This window comes from Alternaria novae-zelandiae, assembly GCF_023758075.1.
Source record: "Alternaria novae-zelandiae strain BMP 2774 chromosome Unknown scaffold_9, whole genome shotgun sequence".
Lineage (NCBI taxonomy): Eukaryota > Fungi > Ascomycota > Dothideomycetes > Pleosporales > Pleosporaceae > Alternaria > Alternaria novae-zelandiae.
In genome coordinates, this window is record NW_026056969.1 from 1,157,177 (window position 1) to 1,175,537 (window position 18,361).

Genomic DNA, 18,361 nt, shown 5'->3' on the forward strand with positions numbered 1-18,361 from the left:
CTAATAGTCTTGGTTCTTCTAGTGTGTGAGAGTACTTTCAGCCCTGATACTCTACTCATCTATGAAATTTCCAGCAATGAAACACAATGCTCACTTTCGACCGTCGCCAGCTCGGCCTTTGCAAGTACTGTTCTGGTCTTCTGCTATCGTAAGAGTCCGGACTTGAATTTTGAATCCACTTTGTTGACGAAGCACATGCTCAACACTGACGGCCGGTTGCTCTTTGCGCTGTCATATGCAAGAGCTGTGTCTGCACCAAACTCGAGCCTATATGAAGCAGACGGAGCATTGAACAACCAAAATCACAGTCAACACTTATCGTCTACTCAAACACAGTCTGGACTTTTATGTACATCTAGGGACATTACTATTGTGGTTGCACGTCTTCGACCACGGCTGATCATAACCATTTGAGTGCATTGCGGCTTATGCAATAGGAACGGCAGATGTCTTCCATTCCGCAGGCTAGAAGCGCATATAGCGGCTACGCGTTGCTTATCTTGTGCAAACTGATGAGAAATGTATGAGCTGTCGGTGTGGAGTTATGGATCGATGCGCTGTTGCGCGATACTGGATCCGGAAGGGCGGCACCCGAGGTCGCTCCTTCCATGCCAACAAACCGTTGGACCCTGTAAACAAACACTGCCCACCGCCTCAACACCACCACCCCACGATAGCGAACAGTCCAAGACGATACGACTGAGAAGCCCACGGCTGAATACCATCGCACGACGACCCAACATGTCTTACAATGGGCGCATGAGCATGGCGCGGACTACGCAGCACAACCAGCGCGTGCCGCCCGCAAACGAACACGACGCTTTCATGACCTTGGTATGCGCGCAGCCCCCCTCTGACTTTGCGCATCACTAACCAAACAGCCCGACCACGAAATTGCAGGATGTATCTCAGATATCGGAATCCAGTTCAGCGTCTCTGACCTGCAGAAACCAAACCCCCAAATCATCCAGAAAGTTTTCGAATGGCTCGCCGAGCTACTCATGAACACGACGCGCGAGGTCGTTGCGCCGGCAATGCGCGCTGCGGCGGAAGACATGTGCGGTGGCGATGCGGAGAGACTCTATACAAGCGACACCAGGGATCTGATGGCCTTCTTCGTCATCCTGAGGAAGTTGCTTCGCGAAGTAAGTGACTTTGACAATCACGCCTTTCGGCCCGTCCTGACTATTCCAGTGTGGCATCCACGACTTTACTTTCAACGACCTGTACAAGCCCACGCACGGTCGTCTGGTCAAGATCTTCTCGTACATGATCAACTTCATTCGCTTCCGGGAATCTCAAACCGAAATCATAGACGAGCACTTCAACAAGGCCGAGCGCACGAAGCTACGAATCGAGCAGCTATACGACGACAAGCAAGCAAAAGAGATGCAGTTGGCTGAGCTCGAGCGCAACCGCGCGGCAACACAAAGGCTGATGCAAGAGAAAGAGAAACGCAACAACGAACTCAAGAGCAGGCTGCTAGAGTTGAAGAGGGGTCAAGAAGCGGTTGCAGAGAAACTTGAGCGTGCCAAAGCTGAGCAAGATAGGTTGAAGAAGCTGCTGCAACAGAAAGTGGAGAACAAGGAGAACGTGCAGCGCGAGGTTATCAAGCTGAAGCCGTACACACAACAGAGCCCCACTGCGTTGGAGGACTCCCTGCGGGACTTAAGCGATCGACTGACCGGGGACAAGACTCAGATCGACATGCTGGACCGCCGTGCTCGTGCCCTGCAGACATCTACCGACTCATTTGCTGTAGTTGCGACTGATGTTACTTCGTGCACACGATTACTCACAGACGTACAAGCCGATTTGTCGCGCGAGGAAGAGGAGTTGGCAAAGGCTTCAAGACATCGAGATGCATTGGCAGACCGAAGCAACAACGTCCGCGACGTTGAACGACAAGAACGACTACTACAAAAACAACTCGGCAACATCAACGCCCGAACAAACAAACTGAAGACCAAAGGCGACGAAGAAGCGGAACGTGCGCGCAAACGGATGGAGGAGTTACGCGAGACACATGCGAAGTTGACTGAAGAGCGAGGGGAGAAAGGACGGGAAATGGAGAGGAGGCGCGTACGCATCGAACAGACGGAGAAGAAGATGGCTGAGCTCAAGGACAACATTGAGAACGAAGTGCACGCTGCTCATGACGAGTATCTCAAGATGGAGAGTCACATCAAGCTCTACATTACGGAGATGGAGCAAAGCATCTGAGGTCGTTATACCCTATGAACGAGTCACGTCGGCGTTTGGAATTTGTTTCGAGATACCATGATGTTGCAGGGCGGGAAAGTGATACCATGTAGTTTGTGACTTAATTACCGTTTTTTTGTTTCCCACTCTTGAGTTCCGGAACTATCATGATATCAGTGGTTATTGTGTTCAGACCGTTTTCCGCTACTCCCGGTCTACATGAATGTCTGAATACAGCAGAGATCACCTCAATACATCGGTCACAGGTAAGAAGAGACGCGCACACCAGGGCCCCACCGTAAGAGTCGCTAGGATTAGCACGCATAACGAGGAGTACCAGTATGGATCAGGGTCCTCCCTATACCCGATACCGTACGTCGAGCAGCAGTACCTGCATAAGCTTGAGCAGGTGACCGTCTCATCGGGTTGAGAACAAGACGTGCTGCTCATAGTTGCATTCAGATGGATCAGAAGTCGTACAGAAGCTGTACGGCACGTTAACTGAGAAACAAACTAAACAGGCCTCAGGCCTGCAGCCTACATTAACATAGAAACATATAAGATAAGTAACCTAGCGTTAACGTAGGCTCTAGACGTGTTTAGCTTTTCTCTTGTATGAGGTGACGGGAGCTGGTGGAATCTTCTTGGTGTTGCAGGAGCGTGCTGGGGAGCAAGTGTAAGGTAGCACCACGAAATTGGAGAAGGGACGACCCGTACCGTACTACATACACGCCCTTTTACTCAAAAGCGGGGTTGTGACACCCTGGCGAAGACTCATCTATGCTTATCATGTAATAAAATGTTTTCGTCTAGAATTGTGTGATGCGACCCACTACTATGATTACTTTTGCTTTTGTTTCTGCACAACTCGATAGCATGTGGCGGATGAAGGTGTTGAGCATGTCTTGGTGTCGCGTGCAGTAAGTCCGCGGCCAATACTTTGACCGCGTCTGTGTAAGAAGGCGGTGAGGTGGATCGCCAATGGCATGGTATCTCCAGGTTTGTGGAGAGAGAACAGATTGATGAGAGGCCTTGTGTGCATTAAAGCAAAGCCTTCTGGTTGGTCAGCGCCCGACGGTAACCCCACATGCGAGCGAAGGCCGGGATCGGCCCCGGTCTGTAGCTTTGCGCTAGCCTGCTCTTTCATATGTCATCGCTCTTCGCGGCAGATTTTTGTCTTCCAAGGTTGACTCACCTGGACCAATCCTCAGCATTAAATACCGCCCATCCTCCACAAACCCTCTGACATCCTCTTTTCCACATCGATTGCCCAACATGTGTCCTCCCACCGAAGAAACACCTGCTACCAACGGCACCAACGGCGCCAATGGCAGCAAGGAAGGCTTCACAGGTGTTACCACCAGACAGAACCCTCACCCTACACACAAGAGCCCGTATGCGCCTGTGGGTGACTTTTTGTCGAATGTCGGCCGGTTCAAGATCATTGGTACGTCATAACGCCTATCTCCAGCGCTATCGGACGCGCACACAGGCGGACCGAAGTTTTGGTATTGAGAAGATAGAAACGTCGCTGACTTTATCTGCGCAGAGAGCACACTAAGAGAGGGCGAGCAATTCGCCAACGCCTACTTTGATCTTGAAGCCAAGATCAAGATTGCGAGAGCTCTTGACAACTTTGGTGTTGACTGTAGGGCTATGCTTCCCGGCGCTTGGCGCGAAATTTCCAGAGACTGACAGCAAATTCAGACATCGAAGTCACCAGCCCTGCTGCCTCTGAGCAGTCAAGAAGGGACTGTGAGGCGCTTTGCAAGCTCGGAGTACGTACTTTATGGCAATGTCTCAGCCGTGAGAACGCATGCTAACGCCTGCTAGTTGAAAGCCAAGATCCTTACCCACGTACGATGCCACATGGACGATGCAAGAATCGCCGTCGAAACCGGTGTTGATGGCCTCGATGTCGTCATCGGTACCTCCGCGTACCTCCGCGAGCACAGTCACGGCAAGGACATGACATACATCAAGAACACAGCGCTGGAGGTGATTGAGTTCGTCAAGAGCAAGGGCAAGGAGATCCGATTCAGCTCCGAGGACTCGTTCCGATCGGACCTGGTTGATCTTCTGTCTATCTACAGCGCTGTTGACAAGGTTGGTGTTGACCGTGTCGGTATCGCCGATACCGTTGGTTGCGCGTCCCCTCGCCAAGTGTACGATCTTGTACGAACTCTGCGCGGTGTCGTTTCCTGCGACATTGAGACACATTTCCACAACGACTCTGGCTGCGCCATTGCCAACGCTTTCTGTGCGCTAGAGGCAGGTGCTACGCACATTGATACCTCGGTACTTGGTATTGGTGAGCGTAACGGTATCACTCCCCTCGGAGGTCTGATGGCCCGCATGATCGTTGCCGACCGCGAATATGTTACCAGCAAGTACAACATCAAGGCGCTCAAGGAAGTTGAGGACCTGGTCGCCGACCTTGTTGAGGTCAACATTCCGTTCAACAACTACATCACTGGATTCTGTGCCTTTACCCACAAGGCTGGCATTCACGCCAAGGCCATTCTCAACAACCCTTCCACATATGAGATCATCAACCCGCAAGATTTCGGCATGTCCCGATATGTACACTTTGCCAGCAGGCTTACCGGATGGAACGCGATTAAGAGCCGTGCTGAGCAGCTTGGCTTGAAGATGACGGATGCGCAGTACAAGGAGTGCACGTCCAAGATCAAGGCCATTGCAGACATCCGCAAGATCGCTCTTGACGACACCGACTCGATCATCCGTACCTACCACAACAACTTGCACGCCAAGGAGGAAGTCCCTCTGCTGCCGGGTATGACAGAGGAAGAGAAGAAGAAGTTTGCCGAAGCTGAGGCCGAACTGAACGGCGTCTCAGAGAAGCGGGAGCTTGATGCTACCGCAGATGCACAGGCCGAGGTGCCCGTTGCCAAGAAGAACAAGACCGCCACTGTGGCATAAGCGCAAGACGCTGTGTAAATATGGGATTTCTGGAGTTGGTTGTTTCCTTTACTACTGTCAGGGGTGTATTTCTTGAGCATATCTGCATGTATTCCGGTTACGGAAAAGTTTATGAGTTTTTGATACCTGGACCGAAAAGCCCAGTGGCATCGGCAACGTGTGTAGCACTGTCAAATGATAGACAACGAATCAAAAGCGCTTGCAAGCCAAAAGTATCTCCTCTAGCCTTGTCAATTTGGCGCGTTGCGGTTTGCCACATGCCTGCCAGTTGACCCAGACCGCGGAGGTGTCCAGGTGGAGACCCTGCATGAAGGGGCGCGTGCACGCTTTCTTCATCGTCCCGACCGCCCCCTCCAAAATACCCCGAGGTCAGGACTTATTCCAGAAGCCTCAATTGCTCTCCCTACGCTCTTGTCACGATTCGCAACCATGGCCACTATCGAGACTGTTACTCAGCAGCCTGAGATCACGGCGGAGAATGTGCTGCGCCTCTTCCCCGAAGTCAACACGGCACTCATTGGGGGATCGCACAACTCGGCCACGAGCGACAGTGCGCTGCAAGGCTATGATGAGGAGCAGATACGGCTGATGGACGAGGTGTGCATCGTCCTGGACAACAACGATATTCCTATCGGCAGTGCGACCAAGAAACTCTGTACGTGGCTCCGCTCGCGACTCGTCGATGGATAGCGACTGACAAGCTCCAGGCCACTTGATGGAGAACATTGATCGTGGACTCCTCCACCGCGCATTTTCCGTCTTCCTCTTCGACTCCCAGAACCGCCTCCTTCTGCAGCAGCGCGCGACCGAGAAGATCACATTCCCGGACATGTGGACAAACACCTGCTGTTCGCACCCGCTGGGCATACCTGGAGAGACTGGCGTAGGACTAGAGGAATCCGTCCAGGGTGTGCGTCGCGCAGCAGTGCGCAAGCTCAACCACGAACTGGGCATCAAGGCCGAACAGGTGCCCATTGACGACTTCAAATTCCTTACACGGATACACTACAAGTCGCCCAGTGATGGCACCTGGGGCGAGCATGAGAGTAAGTTGTGCCACTTGGCCATCAGCATACGGGACGAATGCTTACCATATACTAGTTGACTACATTCTGTTTATGAAAGCCGATGTCGACCTAAACGTAAACCCGAACGAGGCGCGCGACTCCAGATGGGTGTCTCAGGAGGATCTCAAGACCATGTTCCAGGACAAGTCGCTCAAGTTCACACCGTGGTTCAAGCTCATCTGCGAAAGCATGCTGTTCGAATGGTGGGACCATCTTGACTCTGGCCTGGAGAAGTACATGGGCGAGACCGAGATCCGGCGCATGTAAGGCATGCGAAGGAGCTGTCATCAATCTCCCCGCCGCTATTCGAGCGTACCGATCCCCAGATGCTTGGCCGAGACCTGCCCCCATTTCCGAAAGTGAGGCGGTACGTGCATGCAGGCCCGGCCTTTTAGATACCACCACTGCCATTTAATCCAGTCATTGACCATTGCATTGTTCCCCACGCTCATTAGTCGTCATGGCTTTATCGTGTGGACATCAAGGCGCGCTCCTCTCCTATCGTTGCTTTCCCATGACAGTGTGTGACAGTTGATCCATGCTGACCCCGCCGTATGCTATTCTTCAGCTGATTGACTAGTGGAATCAAGCCAAAACGCAGATAACAGTATCGCGGAAGAGTTTCGGATGTTTGCTTTATCATTAGCTGTCAGAGGGAGTAGCCTTGATGGTGGTCTCACTTCTGCGCTTATCCGTTGTGAGGAGGTCCAGCCGAGGTGTGCAGCTCAACCCTTCCTGTTTACCCCACAACCTCTTCCCAGGCGCCCTATGTCACCGCGCTACTCTATCGCCACGTACGTATCCTCGCTACAAGCGACTCGCAAACAAGCTGTGACCTGTGTCGCCAAACGATTGGCAAGCAAGCAACAAAGCAACGTCTTCGTTGAGCCGCTTCGGCCCGACACCAAGTCCAAGGTCACAGGGCGAATGATAACGAAACTCGTATGCTTAACGGGCTAAGCGGTTGGTCCGAAGATAGCTCCCGCATTGAGCTATGTGAAGCATGACCTGTACCTCCACCCGGCGGCGCTTGGTACGCCGATCAAGCCGGGCAGGTGAGGTATATCAAAGTCCCGACTTCCCATCTTCATCTCCGTCACAGACACACACAGCTTGTCAATCCTCATCCCATACTACATCAGCCTACTAGCCACTGTGCCCCCACGGCATACGCATCTTACTGCAGCCGAGCTGTGCTTGCAATCCTTCACAATACGCAGCTGCTGCCGCTCGACATCAGCCAAGCATCGTACTGCAGTGCCGTCACTGGTCTTGTGACAAAGCTGCCAGCGAGTCAAAAAGCAAAGCCCAAACTTTAAGCAGCCATACATCAACTGCCACCAGTCCACACACACAAAGATTGGCACATCGGTGGCCCCAGGCGCATACTGTCCACGCAAGACACGCAAAGGTTGGTACATCGATAGTCACAGGCACATACCATCGACGCAAGACTACCTCATCGGACTTACACTCTACGACGTATCTGTCAAGCGTGTACTCAAAAAGGACCTCTGCAGCCTCACACATTGATGTCGGTTGATCTACGTCAAGCCTTCACTTCTTTACGTTACCCTTCTCGAGTCGATACCGTCTCGAGATCGCAGCTCTCTAGAGTCCATACAGGAGATTTAAATCGTCCGGCTAAAACATAAATATCCAAGCCCAGAAAAGGTATACCATGTAGCAGGCAATCGACGGTCACGGCTCCTGCTCAGCCCACGACGACCCATTGTAGCAACCAGACTAGACTAATCACAATTTAGAAGTGTTGTTTGAACTCAAGGTCGTCGTCTAGATATACCGCAGTTCAAGTGACTAACGTCTCACCCACGCCGAATCCCGTTCAAGCCCTGCGGGGAACACCTCACGCTGGCGAATTCGACGACTGTCCCTATAATCAAACGAAGCGGCAGATCCCATCTGAATACTAGTAGAGGCTTACGGTCGAAACCACAATCATGGCGAAAACATTATCCTCTGTTGCGCCAGTCAGCTGTAATTACACAGTGGACGCGAAGTCTTCAACCTTGAAGTCGGCTAACATTAGGGTCAATGAAGTGCCGGCTAGCTTCAGGATCTTGAAGCCGAAGTCAACTTCTGCTGGCGCTACTGTTCTGCCTCCGCTCACCGACGGCGTTCGCGTTGTTACGGCTGCGGAGTACAAGCAGGCTGCTGAGTGTCTGGCGGAAGCCTTCGGTCAGGATGATGTTGCGAGGTACTTCATCGACGTGCCTGATCGTGCGCACTGGACTGAGGAGCAAAAGTGGGCGCTACATGTTGAGATTCTCGAATACATAACGTATGCTCACATCCTCAAGGGACTAGTGACTACGGTGGGCGACTTCGAAGCCGTTGCCCTATGGTAAGTCTTGGAGACAACGAAGGCTTCGTGAGCTCACGCGACTAGGATGCCACCCGGCCAGAACATGGACGACTATCTGACAATGTTCCGCTCCGGCATGTGGCGCCTCAACTACCGCCTCTCCGCCGAGGGGAAACGGCGTTTCTTCGACGAATTCATGCCCCTCCTCCACGACACTATGCACACCACGCTTGGTGAGCGAGAGCATGACGCCTGGTACCTTGTTTACCTAGGCACTAGGCCCAGTGGCCGTGGCAAAGGTCACGCTCGCAGACTCATTGAGCATGTAACGAAGCTTGCGGACCGCGAAGGCAGGCCATGCTACTTGGAGTCGAGCAACGCCACGAACCCTCCGATTTACAGAAAGTTCGGCTTCGAAGAGACGAGGCAGATCAACCTTCAGAGGGGTGGAAGAAATATCCCGCTGGACATCATGGTCAGGGAACCCATGCAGAGCATGGAGAAGAAGAGGGGCTTGTAGGAGACTGACAGGGCACTGAGGGCATAACACCATTTCAACATGCGTGTCGCGAGGGAAAATGAGTTCTTGTGTAGTGAAATTTTGCGATATCCTTCAACAGGATCGTGTTTAGGAGGGACGTAGGCCGTAGTTGTTCAGTTTATTCGCTCATTCTGCCTGTGATTTAGGGTTGTAATCCGCAACTGCAATCATGATTTTCTAAAGAACGACAAGTGATCGAAGGTATTCCGCAATTTCAACTATGATCTTCCGAAGAGTGATGAGTGATCGAAATGTATTTAGCTGCCAACGATCGTATCAGAATGCTTGAGCTGAAGCTCTTCCGAAATAAGCTCAGGCTAGAGAGACGCAGTGATAGTTCCAACATAAGCAAAACTCGTTTCACCTACCCAACAGGCCGTGAAAATAGGATGCGCTGACATGACGCCATGGAGTGCGGATCGCAATATCGTGATAAGCCAGATTCGTAACCCATGGTTCCTCAGTATTGCGGGATATGGAATATTGGTTAGACGAGAGATTGGGGTGGAGCATGATAATCGTCGGGTGGGCAGTGCAGCATTGACGACAAATTGCGGTGTCATGAAACGCGGCATTGTTGCCCAGTTGCCAAACATGCTACGCCCTTCATCTCCTGATGATCCGCTGAGGCCGACTCTATAGCTCAGTCTTCTCGCGCACCTGTTCGTCGTGACTGATCTAGCGACTGTCCTCTAGCTTCATCTCAGCAGCGTAATCGATAAAAAAGTGGTGTCGGCCCACTCGCGAATCCGCTTCTCAGTCCACTCGGCCGCATCCGCAGCGCTACTCAACGCACCCCGCAAGCCTCGCCCATTGCCCATTGCACGCGTCGAGGGCCTGCAGACGGTCATCGTGCAGCCTGCCAGCACATCCGCGCCCTGAGGTTTTGCTGGAGCCTGCCACCCAACACCACGTAATCCCTCGCCCTCGCACCAAGTTCCCCCCTTCGCGTTCCCGCTCCCGCCTATATACTACCATATACCATGGTTACCCAGCGCCGATACTCGGTCACGGGCCAGACGCCCCCCGACGATGCCGAAGCCATGAAAGCGCGCTCTCCCAAACTGCAGCCTCTGGATACTAGCGTGCAGACTCCCCCGTGCGGGTACTGTGACGGCGCGCCGGAGCTGAGTTCAAACAGCGAGGCCAGCGCGGCCGGCCAGCGGAGAGGGAGAAACATGACCCAGAAGGGCACTATCGTACGCACCTCAAGCAAACGATCCGCGACCCAGCTGCCTTCGCCCAGCTCGCCCACGCACCAGCTGCCGCCCAAGATCCCGAGATACAGACTCAACGTGGACATAGACATCAGCTCCGACACAGACACCGATTCGGATGATACGGATCTCCTGGGCGACGGGAGCGACCATGACTACTGCCACGGCGTCGAGAGCCAGGCTACCTCGTTCCCATCGACGCCTGAGCACTCGCAGCCCTATGGCGTGTCGAGCCTGCCCGATGCCACACGCTTGGAAGGACTGCAACTGTATGCAGAAGAAAGGCCCGACGACGATGAGCACATGGAAGACTACGCGCTCTCACCCTCCCACTCCAGAAACCACAGCCTGAACCGTGTCCAACTCGATGGGTTCAACGACGTACAGAAGGATTGGGCCGCACATATTGCCTCTCACAAAGAGGAGGCTGAGATCGTTCACATGGAAGATGTCCAGGTTACGTCTATCCAAGAAACACACACAACTCCCGCCGAAGACACGACCCCCGCTCCGCCCACCTTCGTCACGCTCCCGCCCGAGATCCGTCACCAAATCTACCGAAACTGCGAGAACCTCGTCATCGATAAGCCCCTCGTATACTGCATCTCTACCTTTGACGGCCAAATGCAGCACGCCCTCGCATCCGTGTCGCGTCTCGTCCGCTCCGAAGCGCTCGCCATCTTCTACAGCTACAACCTCTGGGTCATAAAAGTCGAGTTCAAAATGATGTACGAAGCCTTCCGAGACTGGATCATTCGGCTGGGCGACGGCGCAGGGCTCTTGCGGCTCGTCAGCTTTTCGGTGCGTGGCGCGCTGTTCAAGCCCAGGCGGAGCCACACACAGAGCATGCTCATCCACGGGCATCTTGTGCAGCTCGCTCCGGGTGTCATCGGGCCTGCGCCAGCATCGCAGGAGGATTTCTACTGCCCGCCAGACGGTGACGCGAGCTTCAAGATCGATCTCAGTGAGAAGTTTGCTGGGGGAAAAGTGCAGCTCGTTAGGAACGATGGCACCAGCGAGGCGGGAGAGCAGGCGAGACTTCGCTTGGGCAGGATGGTGAACGTGCTGTGGGAGAAGAGGCAAGCTGGTACGCTCAATGGCCAGGATTGGATTGACATGGTCGATGGCTTCATCACCTTCATTGGGGGGTGGTAACGTCAACCTGCGAAGCTGAACAGGGCTGCAGCCTACATCAACATGAACACATGTAAAGTAGGTGACCCAACGTCGATGTAGGCTCCAGACCTGTTCAGGTTTTCTTCTTGCATGGGGTGGTAATGCGAAAGATAGTCCTTCTTCGTACACACGGTGTTGTGGTATATTGGTTATGTAATGGCGTATAGCATGAGATTCACGACGTTCTGCATGGGCTGGGGCGTTTTCTAGGACGGCAAAAGGTCGCGGCATGGTCATTTATCGCACATTTCGTATCATTTCAATGGGTAATGATGGGGGAGGAAGAGGAGGTAATCGATTTGTAGACAGCTTTCTGCTTGTAGAAATATTCATATACCCCTTTACAATGACTACATTAAGATGAAAACAGGCGAAATAGTTGACCTAACATCGATGTAGCCTCCGGGGTGTACGATTTTTCCCTAGGTTGAAGTGAGCGTGTATCCACTCGGAAGACGGAAGCCTTCCAGCAAACAACAGCCCACCCTCCATCTTAGATGAGCTGGCGATCCGGGGTCTCGGACTTCTCCTATTCCGGCTGGCACGTGCGTTCTTGATAATGAAGAAAAACCTCACGATCCTCGCAAAGCGCAGAGTACCAACCGAAAAAGCCAAACACACTCTTTTCGCAAACGGTCCATGATTGGACTGGGTCACTCCTTCTTGTTTGAATACGTTCCTCACAGAGGGCGACAACAACACCAGGATGCGCATCCTCCTCGCCCTCGGCGCCATCCTCGGTGTCCTAACCACCTTGATGTACACACTAGACTCGCACCTTGAGAAATTCTACATCTTCACGCCTTCCGGCCTACACGCCCTCTCTCAAGAAGCCATCTCCCTACACGGCAACGACACAGCTTCCGTAGTATCCCACATCGTCACTTCCCTCTCCGCAATCCACGGCCCCCACATCAACCTCGACGAAGAATGGATCTTCAACAACGCAGGTGGTGCCATGGGCGCCATGTACATTATCCACGCGTCTATCACTGAGTATCTGATTGTTTTTGGTACTGCGATTGGAACGGAGGGTCATACGGGACGGCATACCGCGGATGACTACTTCCATATTCTCAAGGGCGAGCAGGTGGCTTATGCGCCTGGAAAGGGCGTTTATGGGGCTGAGAGGTATCCCCAGGGGAGTGTGCATCATCTTACTAGGGGCGATGTGAAGCAGTATAAGATGGAGGGTGAATGCTTTGCGCTGGAGTATGCGAGGGGATGGATCCCGCCTATGCTTGGGTTTGGGTATGCTGATAGTAAGTCTCCCTCCTTTCTACCACTCTGACCTCAGTTTACTATTCATGCCAAGACTAACTGGTGGATAATAGCTTTTTCGAGTACGTTGGATTTCCCAACGTTGTGGAGGACTACCGTGGTTACCGGGCGGGAGATGATTGGAAACCTGATGATGGGCAAGTTGTGAGAGGAAGGCAAACTTTGACAGACGAGAGTTCGTAGTAGAGTTTACATTTCTTGTAGGATTGAGTCATTGTTCATACTCATTCTACTTGGACGTTGGAACACGTCAGCACGTTATTCAAGGAAAAATCCGAACACTGTAGAGCCTACATTAAGATAAAAACATGCAAAGTAGGTGACCTAACATCAATGTAGGCTCTAGACATGTTTAGTTTTCTTCTTGTATGAGGTGTTTGCATGCTTGTGCAAAAGTGTGTAGTAGTGTGCAACGACGTTAGATGCTCCAAAGCTAATCGGCTCTATGACATATGTAAAGCTGTCTAGGTTTGATTCACGATGTAGTTCCTTCACTGTCAGTGCTCTCTATACGTCATCCCGATCAATGCCGTGTCGGAACTACGGCACTTCCGACCAGGCCATGCAACCAAGTTCCTTGATCAGAAGGGCGGAGTTGAGTTCCCTGCATGAGTGCGTATAATAGTCATCTGGTAGTCGCAGCTAGATGCCGTATTCCAGTAGTGTGCTGTATGTGCAAGGGTGGAACGACACTGCGCAGCGCGGGGAATTTTGACCGTCGTCGCAAGCGACGTCTACCCCAACATGTGTGTTGTGAGCATTTTGATTGGCATAGACGAACATGTAAAAAACCCGCGAGATCCGTTTTACGAGCTGCAAGTGTACACCGAGTATGGCGTCAGTTTAGGCTGAGGACTCGGGATGCGGCGGCTGGAGCCAAGAGGTGGTGGGCAACGGTGGACGAGACTGGCCGGTAGACCTGCTCGAGACCCGATGCTATTATAGGAGGTGCAGAGAGCTAGATGATGGCAGACGATGCTAGTTGTGTCAAACTTTGGGCTAGCACACGTGCTATCGAAAAGCTTTTCTCCAGCGCGACAGATGAAAGACGTAGGTGAAAGCATACGGCTGTGACGAAGGGGCTGGGGTGGAGAGCTGGAAGAGGCTGGGCAATAAATCAAGCATTCCGGTTTGGAAGAGCCGTCGTCTCAACGGGCCAATATGGAGGCAGCGAACGGGTGCAGGGGTTGGGCTGTGGCTGTGGACGGAACACGGGTGCAATTATCGAAATACGATTACCCAGACGCAGTGCGTCGGGGCGTCGAGTGCGTAGGAGGCGTGCCGCGCGCTCCAAGGTGGTCAAGCTGCCGCGAGGATCCACGTCTTTCCCTTGGGCGGAGGTTATTCATCCTGGCAATAAAGTTATTTGTCCTAGTTAATTTAGGTTAATTTTATGCGCTAAGCCTATAAAAGAAGGCGCTAGGCCTATATAAGTAGCTGCTAGGCCTATATAAGTAACTATTAGGGCAGCTTCTAATAGGATAGAGTCTACTAAAACCTTATATTAACTATATTTAAAAATTAAAGCTATTATCTTAACAATATAATATTTTAAAAAAGACTTCTTCTTTTAGAGAGCTCTTTTGCTACATAGGCCTATAAGGTAGCCTAAGGCGTATTCTAGCTAAAATATAGATATTTAGCTAATTTAGCTGCAGAGGCGTTAGAGCCTAATCTCTAACGCTAAATAGAGCCTATACTTACCTCTACAGCAAAACTAGAACATTAACACTCTAATAACCTTTTATTTCTTACCTACTACAACTATTATTATCTATATAATTTTATTAAAGTTATGTTACGTAATTCTGCGCGTTATTCTTATAAGCTTATAATACTAAAAATTATAGAAAATAGTCTAGTAGGTAAATTATTATTAATTAATTTGTTCTAGGTAGTGTTAACGCGTTCTAGATCTTTACTACAATACCTAGACGTAATTGCAATTCTCTTAGCTCTAAATACTTTAACTCTAATAACCTTTCTAATAATAACTAAATTGCTTCTAATAGCCTAATCTTGTAGTTACTAACTAAGTATAACTTAGAGGCTAATAATACTTAATAGATACCTTATAAAAAGGTTTCTCTACTAAATATCTACTACGTTAAATACGTTAATAACGCGAAGAACGCTCTAAACAAGGCTGCTGCTACCTATAGATTTGCTATAATTATACTTTAAGCTAATAAGACTAAACCTTTAAGAAAGCTACTATATAGAAAGATAATATTAGTAATAATTATCTATAATTGCTATAAGAAGTACAAGCTAGTATTAAGAGAGATTTAAAAGAATTAAAGCTTCTTCTAGATAGGCTATAAATAGAGAGGTAAGCTAAAGCTTAAAGATAAAGCCTAGTATTTTATAGTAGAAGTGCTCTATTACAACTATTCTTATAGTAGCGCCTTAGAGACTTTTCTCTATTATAAAAAGCGTAGCGTTAACGTTATTGCTTAAATTTAGTAGTAGTAGAGAGAGAGTAACACTATAGCAAAGATCTACAAAGACTTACTTACTACTAGCTATAATCTAACTATTTAAGATATTAAGAATAAAGTCTAAAAGCTCTAGAGGGAGAAGCGTTATAGAAAGTCTAACGTAGAGGTACTTCTTAACATTCTAAATAGCTTTAAAGAGAAGAAGATAGGTAAAAAGTACTTCTTTAAGCCTAAATATAATTTTAGCTAGCGTCTCTATTTACTATTTTTTATTTATTCTCTTACTTTTAATATAATTTAAAGCAACCTAGATGTTATTATTATTAACACTACCTACAAGATAAACTAGTTTTAGATACTACTCTTCTACGCGTGTAGGTAGATAGCTAGAAATAGTACTTATAGTATTGCTTTTAGTTTTATAAGTAGAGAGAACACTAATAAGTATACCTAGATAGTCTTCTAGCTTTAGAAGCTCTTTAAACAGCTCTAGGTATTCTCTAGAATCTTTATTACTAACTATAAGACTGCTCTAAAGAACTCTCTTTAAAGCGTATTTCTAGGTATACTTTACTATCTCTATCTCTAGCATATTAATTAGAACGTCTAGAAGTAGGCTATCTCTAAATAGAATATTTACTACTCTAAAGACTCTAAGGTATAGAAGAAGATCTAGGTAAAATAGAAGAAGTTTATAGTAAGGTAGAATAAGCTAGTAAAGCAGCTAACCTAAGAGTAGTTTAATAAGTACTAGAAGCTTCTATGTTATAACTACTTAGAGCAAGCGTTGCTTCTAAAGTATCTTAAGAAAGAGCAGCTTTCTTAGGTAGCTAAATAGGTAGAGTACCTATACTAAGATCTTCTAGATTTTAGAGTAATTATAATGTTAAAGATAGAGTTAGCCTACGCCTAGTTAAAGAGCAGGCTTACTTATAAGTCTTAGAGTTACCTTCTTTACATTATTAAGAATCTCTATTAGATAATGCAGAGCGTTAGAAATAAGTATAATACTAGCTACTTAAATAATGCGAATAAGCTTCTTATTAACGTTACTAGCTCTAAGTTCTAGCTTCTTTATAGGCGTATTTTCTACTTTACTCTTTAGAAGATTAAGAAGCAAGTTATTCTAGCTTCTACTTTTAAACCTAAGAAGATTCTAGACTATACGTACTTCTTTACTACTACCTATAGACTTCTCTGCAAGCATTTTATTAAATATAGTATTTAGAAACTCTAGAAAAGCTAGCTAGAAGCTATCTTCTTAATACCTCTCTAGTTTGTTAACTAGTATTAGTAGCTAGAGCTACTAAGAGTAAAAGAAGAGCTTTCTGTGTACAATTTAGAGCTCTTCTGCCTCTAAGATCTACTTCTAATACTATTAAGAAGAGAGAAGAAAGAACCTATAAAGATAGCCTGTTTTCTAGTTAATACTTAAGAACTTTATAATTCTACTACTACTAAAAGAGTTCTAGTAACTTAGAAGCTCTCTTTATAGATACCTAAAGCTACCTAGTTAAAGAAGAAATCTATAAAGAAATAATAAGCTAACGCTATCTTTACTACTGCTCTTAGTAATCTTCTAGATAAGAGAATAGAGCCTCTTAAGTCTAAGTTTAACTAGCTAGTAAAGAAAAGAGAGAGAGCACCTATTTTACAGCCTTACTACGTCTTCTAGTACTCTATACAATACTCTAGCAGCTTCTATAACCTTTCTTTTACCTAGAGAGTTCTCTCTAATATTTACTAGCTTCTCTAGAATAGTGTTTAGCCTCTAGAATTTGCCTAAACGTAGATATATAATTATTCTAACTACCTACGCTATTTAGGCTAATAAGAAGCCTATATTTAGCTTGTTTTGTAATTAAAAGACGCCTTAGAGCGTTAAAGTACTTAATTTAATTATATATAATTAACAGCAAATTCTCTAATTATAGGCGTTTTCTTTTCTATTTAAATTTGCTTTAAATTTAGGCTGTTTCTACTAAAGTAATATGTATCTTTAGTATTCTTTAGCTAAATTTAGTTCTAAGACTTGTAAACTATTTACCTATATACCTATAATAAGCTTATAATATATTATACTAATACACTAAGTATATTAAGGTACTTAAAGGTAAGAGAGCTAAAGTAGACCTACTTTCTACGTCTTAGAGAAGAGATTATAATACAATCTATACTAAATTCTTTATAATATAATAACGCTATAACTAAATTTTTTTAAAATTTAACTATAGCTACTCTATACCTATGCAATAAATATTTCTAAATTTTAGAAAGATATACCTATGTTTAAGAGAGGTAGTTAAGCCTACAGTATTAGAGTAGATTTAGCCTAAGGCGCCTAAAATAGCGCTAAAATATAATATCTTTCTTAAAAAACCTAGCAGCTCTAGCTACTCTAATATACAATACTAAAGATACCTAAAAAAAAGAGTTTTAACGTAGCAGAATTATAAAACTAACTCTTACGTATATCTTTTATATAATAGAATGTATAAAATTTACATAGAGTAGGTGTAGATAGTAAGGTAGAGACTTAGAATAGTACAGGGCCTCTTTAGAGGCCCTAAATATAGAATTAACTAGGACAAATAACTATTTGACTAGGATAAATAACCTCCGCCTTCCCTTGATCGAGGTGGAGGGCCATGACGAGGCCTGGCTCGAGGGTAAGACGGCACAGGATCGAGGAAGGATCATGATGCGGATTCGGAGCCATGGCGAAACAAGGCTTATTGAGCCTCCTGCGGCGGATCATTCGTGGCTAAGGGTTCGGTAGCCGCTCAGATTGGCGTGGGTGCAGATCTGAGGCAGCCACCACAATTAGAAACGGACACTTGCTCGGAAGAGCTGACGCGTAAATCCTCTTTTCCCAGCACAACGCGCAACGCTGCTGGGTGGACGAGCGAGCAGCGTGGGATGCCATGCCAGCAGCCATGGCCAGCGACCCACCGCAGCGTTTGAGGTCGCGCGTCTCAGACAGGGCTGCTTAGTGTCGCAGCGTCCGGGAGGGCGGCGGCTCGTGATGTCATGTGTTGTTGAGTCTGGTGGTCTGGCGCGTCCTCTGGTGTCGCTCGGGCCGGCGCCACTTTTGGCCCAGTTAGTGACGCATGTCTGAAAGCGTTGACACGCTGCCGCCGCCGTCCACTCATCATCGACCCTGGCTG

General features: G+C 48.3%; 6 protein-coding genes across 6 annotated transcripts; all 6 read left to right on the top strand.

The window, feature by feature from the left end:
• Nucleotides 1–825: 825 nt before the first annotated feature.
• J4E88_005278 (uncharacterized protein) lies at nucleotides 826–2,223 on the top strand (the record flags this gene model as incomplete). The annotated part of the gene is made up of 3 exons (XM_049398918.1): nucleotides 826–834; nucleotides 882–1,145; nucleotides 1,195–2,223. The coding sequence occupies 3 exons, from the start codon at nucleotides 826–828 to the stop codon at nucleotides 2,221–2,223; spliced, it is 1,302 nt and encodes a 433-aa protein (XP_049255598.1).
• Nucleotides 2,224–3,477: 1,254 nt separating this feature from the next.
• LYS1 (Saccharopine dehydrogenase) lies at nucleotides 3,478–5,145 on the top strand (the record flags this gene model as incomplete). The annotated part of the gene is made up of 4 exons (XM_049398919.1): nucleotides 3,478–3,649; nucleotides 3,752–3,850; nucleotides 3,910–3,980; nucleotides 4,036–5,145. The coding sequence occupies 4 exons, from the start codon at nucleotides 3,478–3,480 to the stop codon at nucleotides 5,143–5,145; spliced, it is 1,452 nt and encodes a 483-aa protein (XP_049255599.1).
• Nucleotides 5,146–5,574: 429 nt separating this feature from the next.
• On the top strand, nucleotides 5,575–6,479 carry IDI1 (isopentenyl-diphosphate delta-isomerase idi1; the record flags this gene model as incomplete). The annotated part of the gene is made up of 3 exons (XM_049398920.1): nucleotides 5,575–5,800; nucleotides 5,853–6,191; nucleotides 6,247–6,479. 3 exons carry the CDS (start codon nucleotides 5,575–5,577, stop codon nucleotides 6,477–6,479), a joined length of 798 nt encoding a protein of 265 aa, XP_049255600.1.
• Nucleotides 6,480–8,173: 1,694 nt separating this feature from the next.
• J4E88_005281 (uncharacterized protein) lies at nucleotides 8,174–9,058 on the top strand (the record flags this gene model as incomplete). The annotated part of the gene is made up of 2 exons (XM_049398921.1): nucleotides 8,174–8,577; nucleotides 8,623–9,058. The coding sequence occupies 2 exons, from the start codon at nucleotides 8,174–8,176 to the stop codon at nucleotides 9,056–9,058; spliced, it is 840 nt and encodes a 279-aa protein (XP_049255601.1).
• A 1,004-nt stretch (nucleotides 9,059–10,062) lies between these two features.
• Nucleotides 10,063–11,451, top strand: J4E88_005282 (uncharacterized protein; the record flags this gene model as incomplete). The annotated part of the gene is made up of 1 exon (XM_049398922.1): nucleotides 10,063–11,451. The coding sequence occupies one exon, from the start codon at nucleotides 10,063–10,065 to the stop codon at nucleotides 11,449–11,451; it is 1,389 nt and encodes a 462-aa protein (XP_049255602.1).
• A 727-nt stretch (nucleotides 11,452–12,178) lies between these two features.
• Nucleotides 12,179–12,792, top strand: ERG1 (Squalene epoxidase; the record flags this gene model as incomplete). The annotated part of the gene is made up of 2 exons (XM_049398923.1): nucleotides 12,179–12,734; nucleotides 12,788–12,792. The coding sequence occupies 2 exons, from the start codon at nucleotides 12,179–12,181 to the stop codon at nucleotides 12,790–12,792; spliced, it is 561 nt and encodes a 186-aa protein (XP_049255603.1).
• Nucleotides 12,793–18,361: the final 5,569 nt, after the last annotated feature.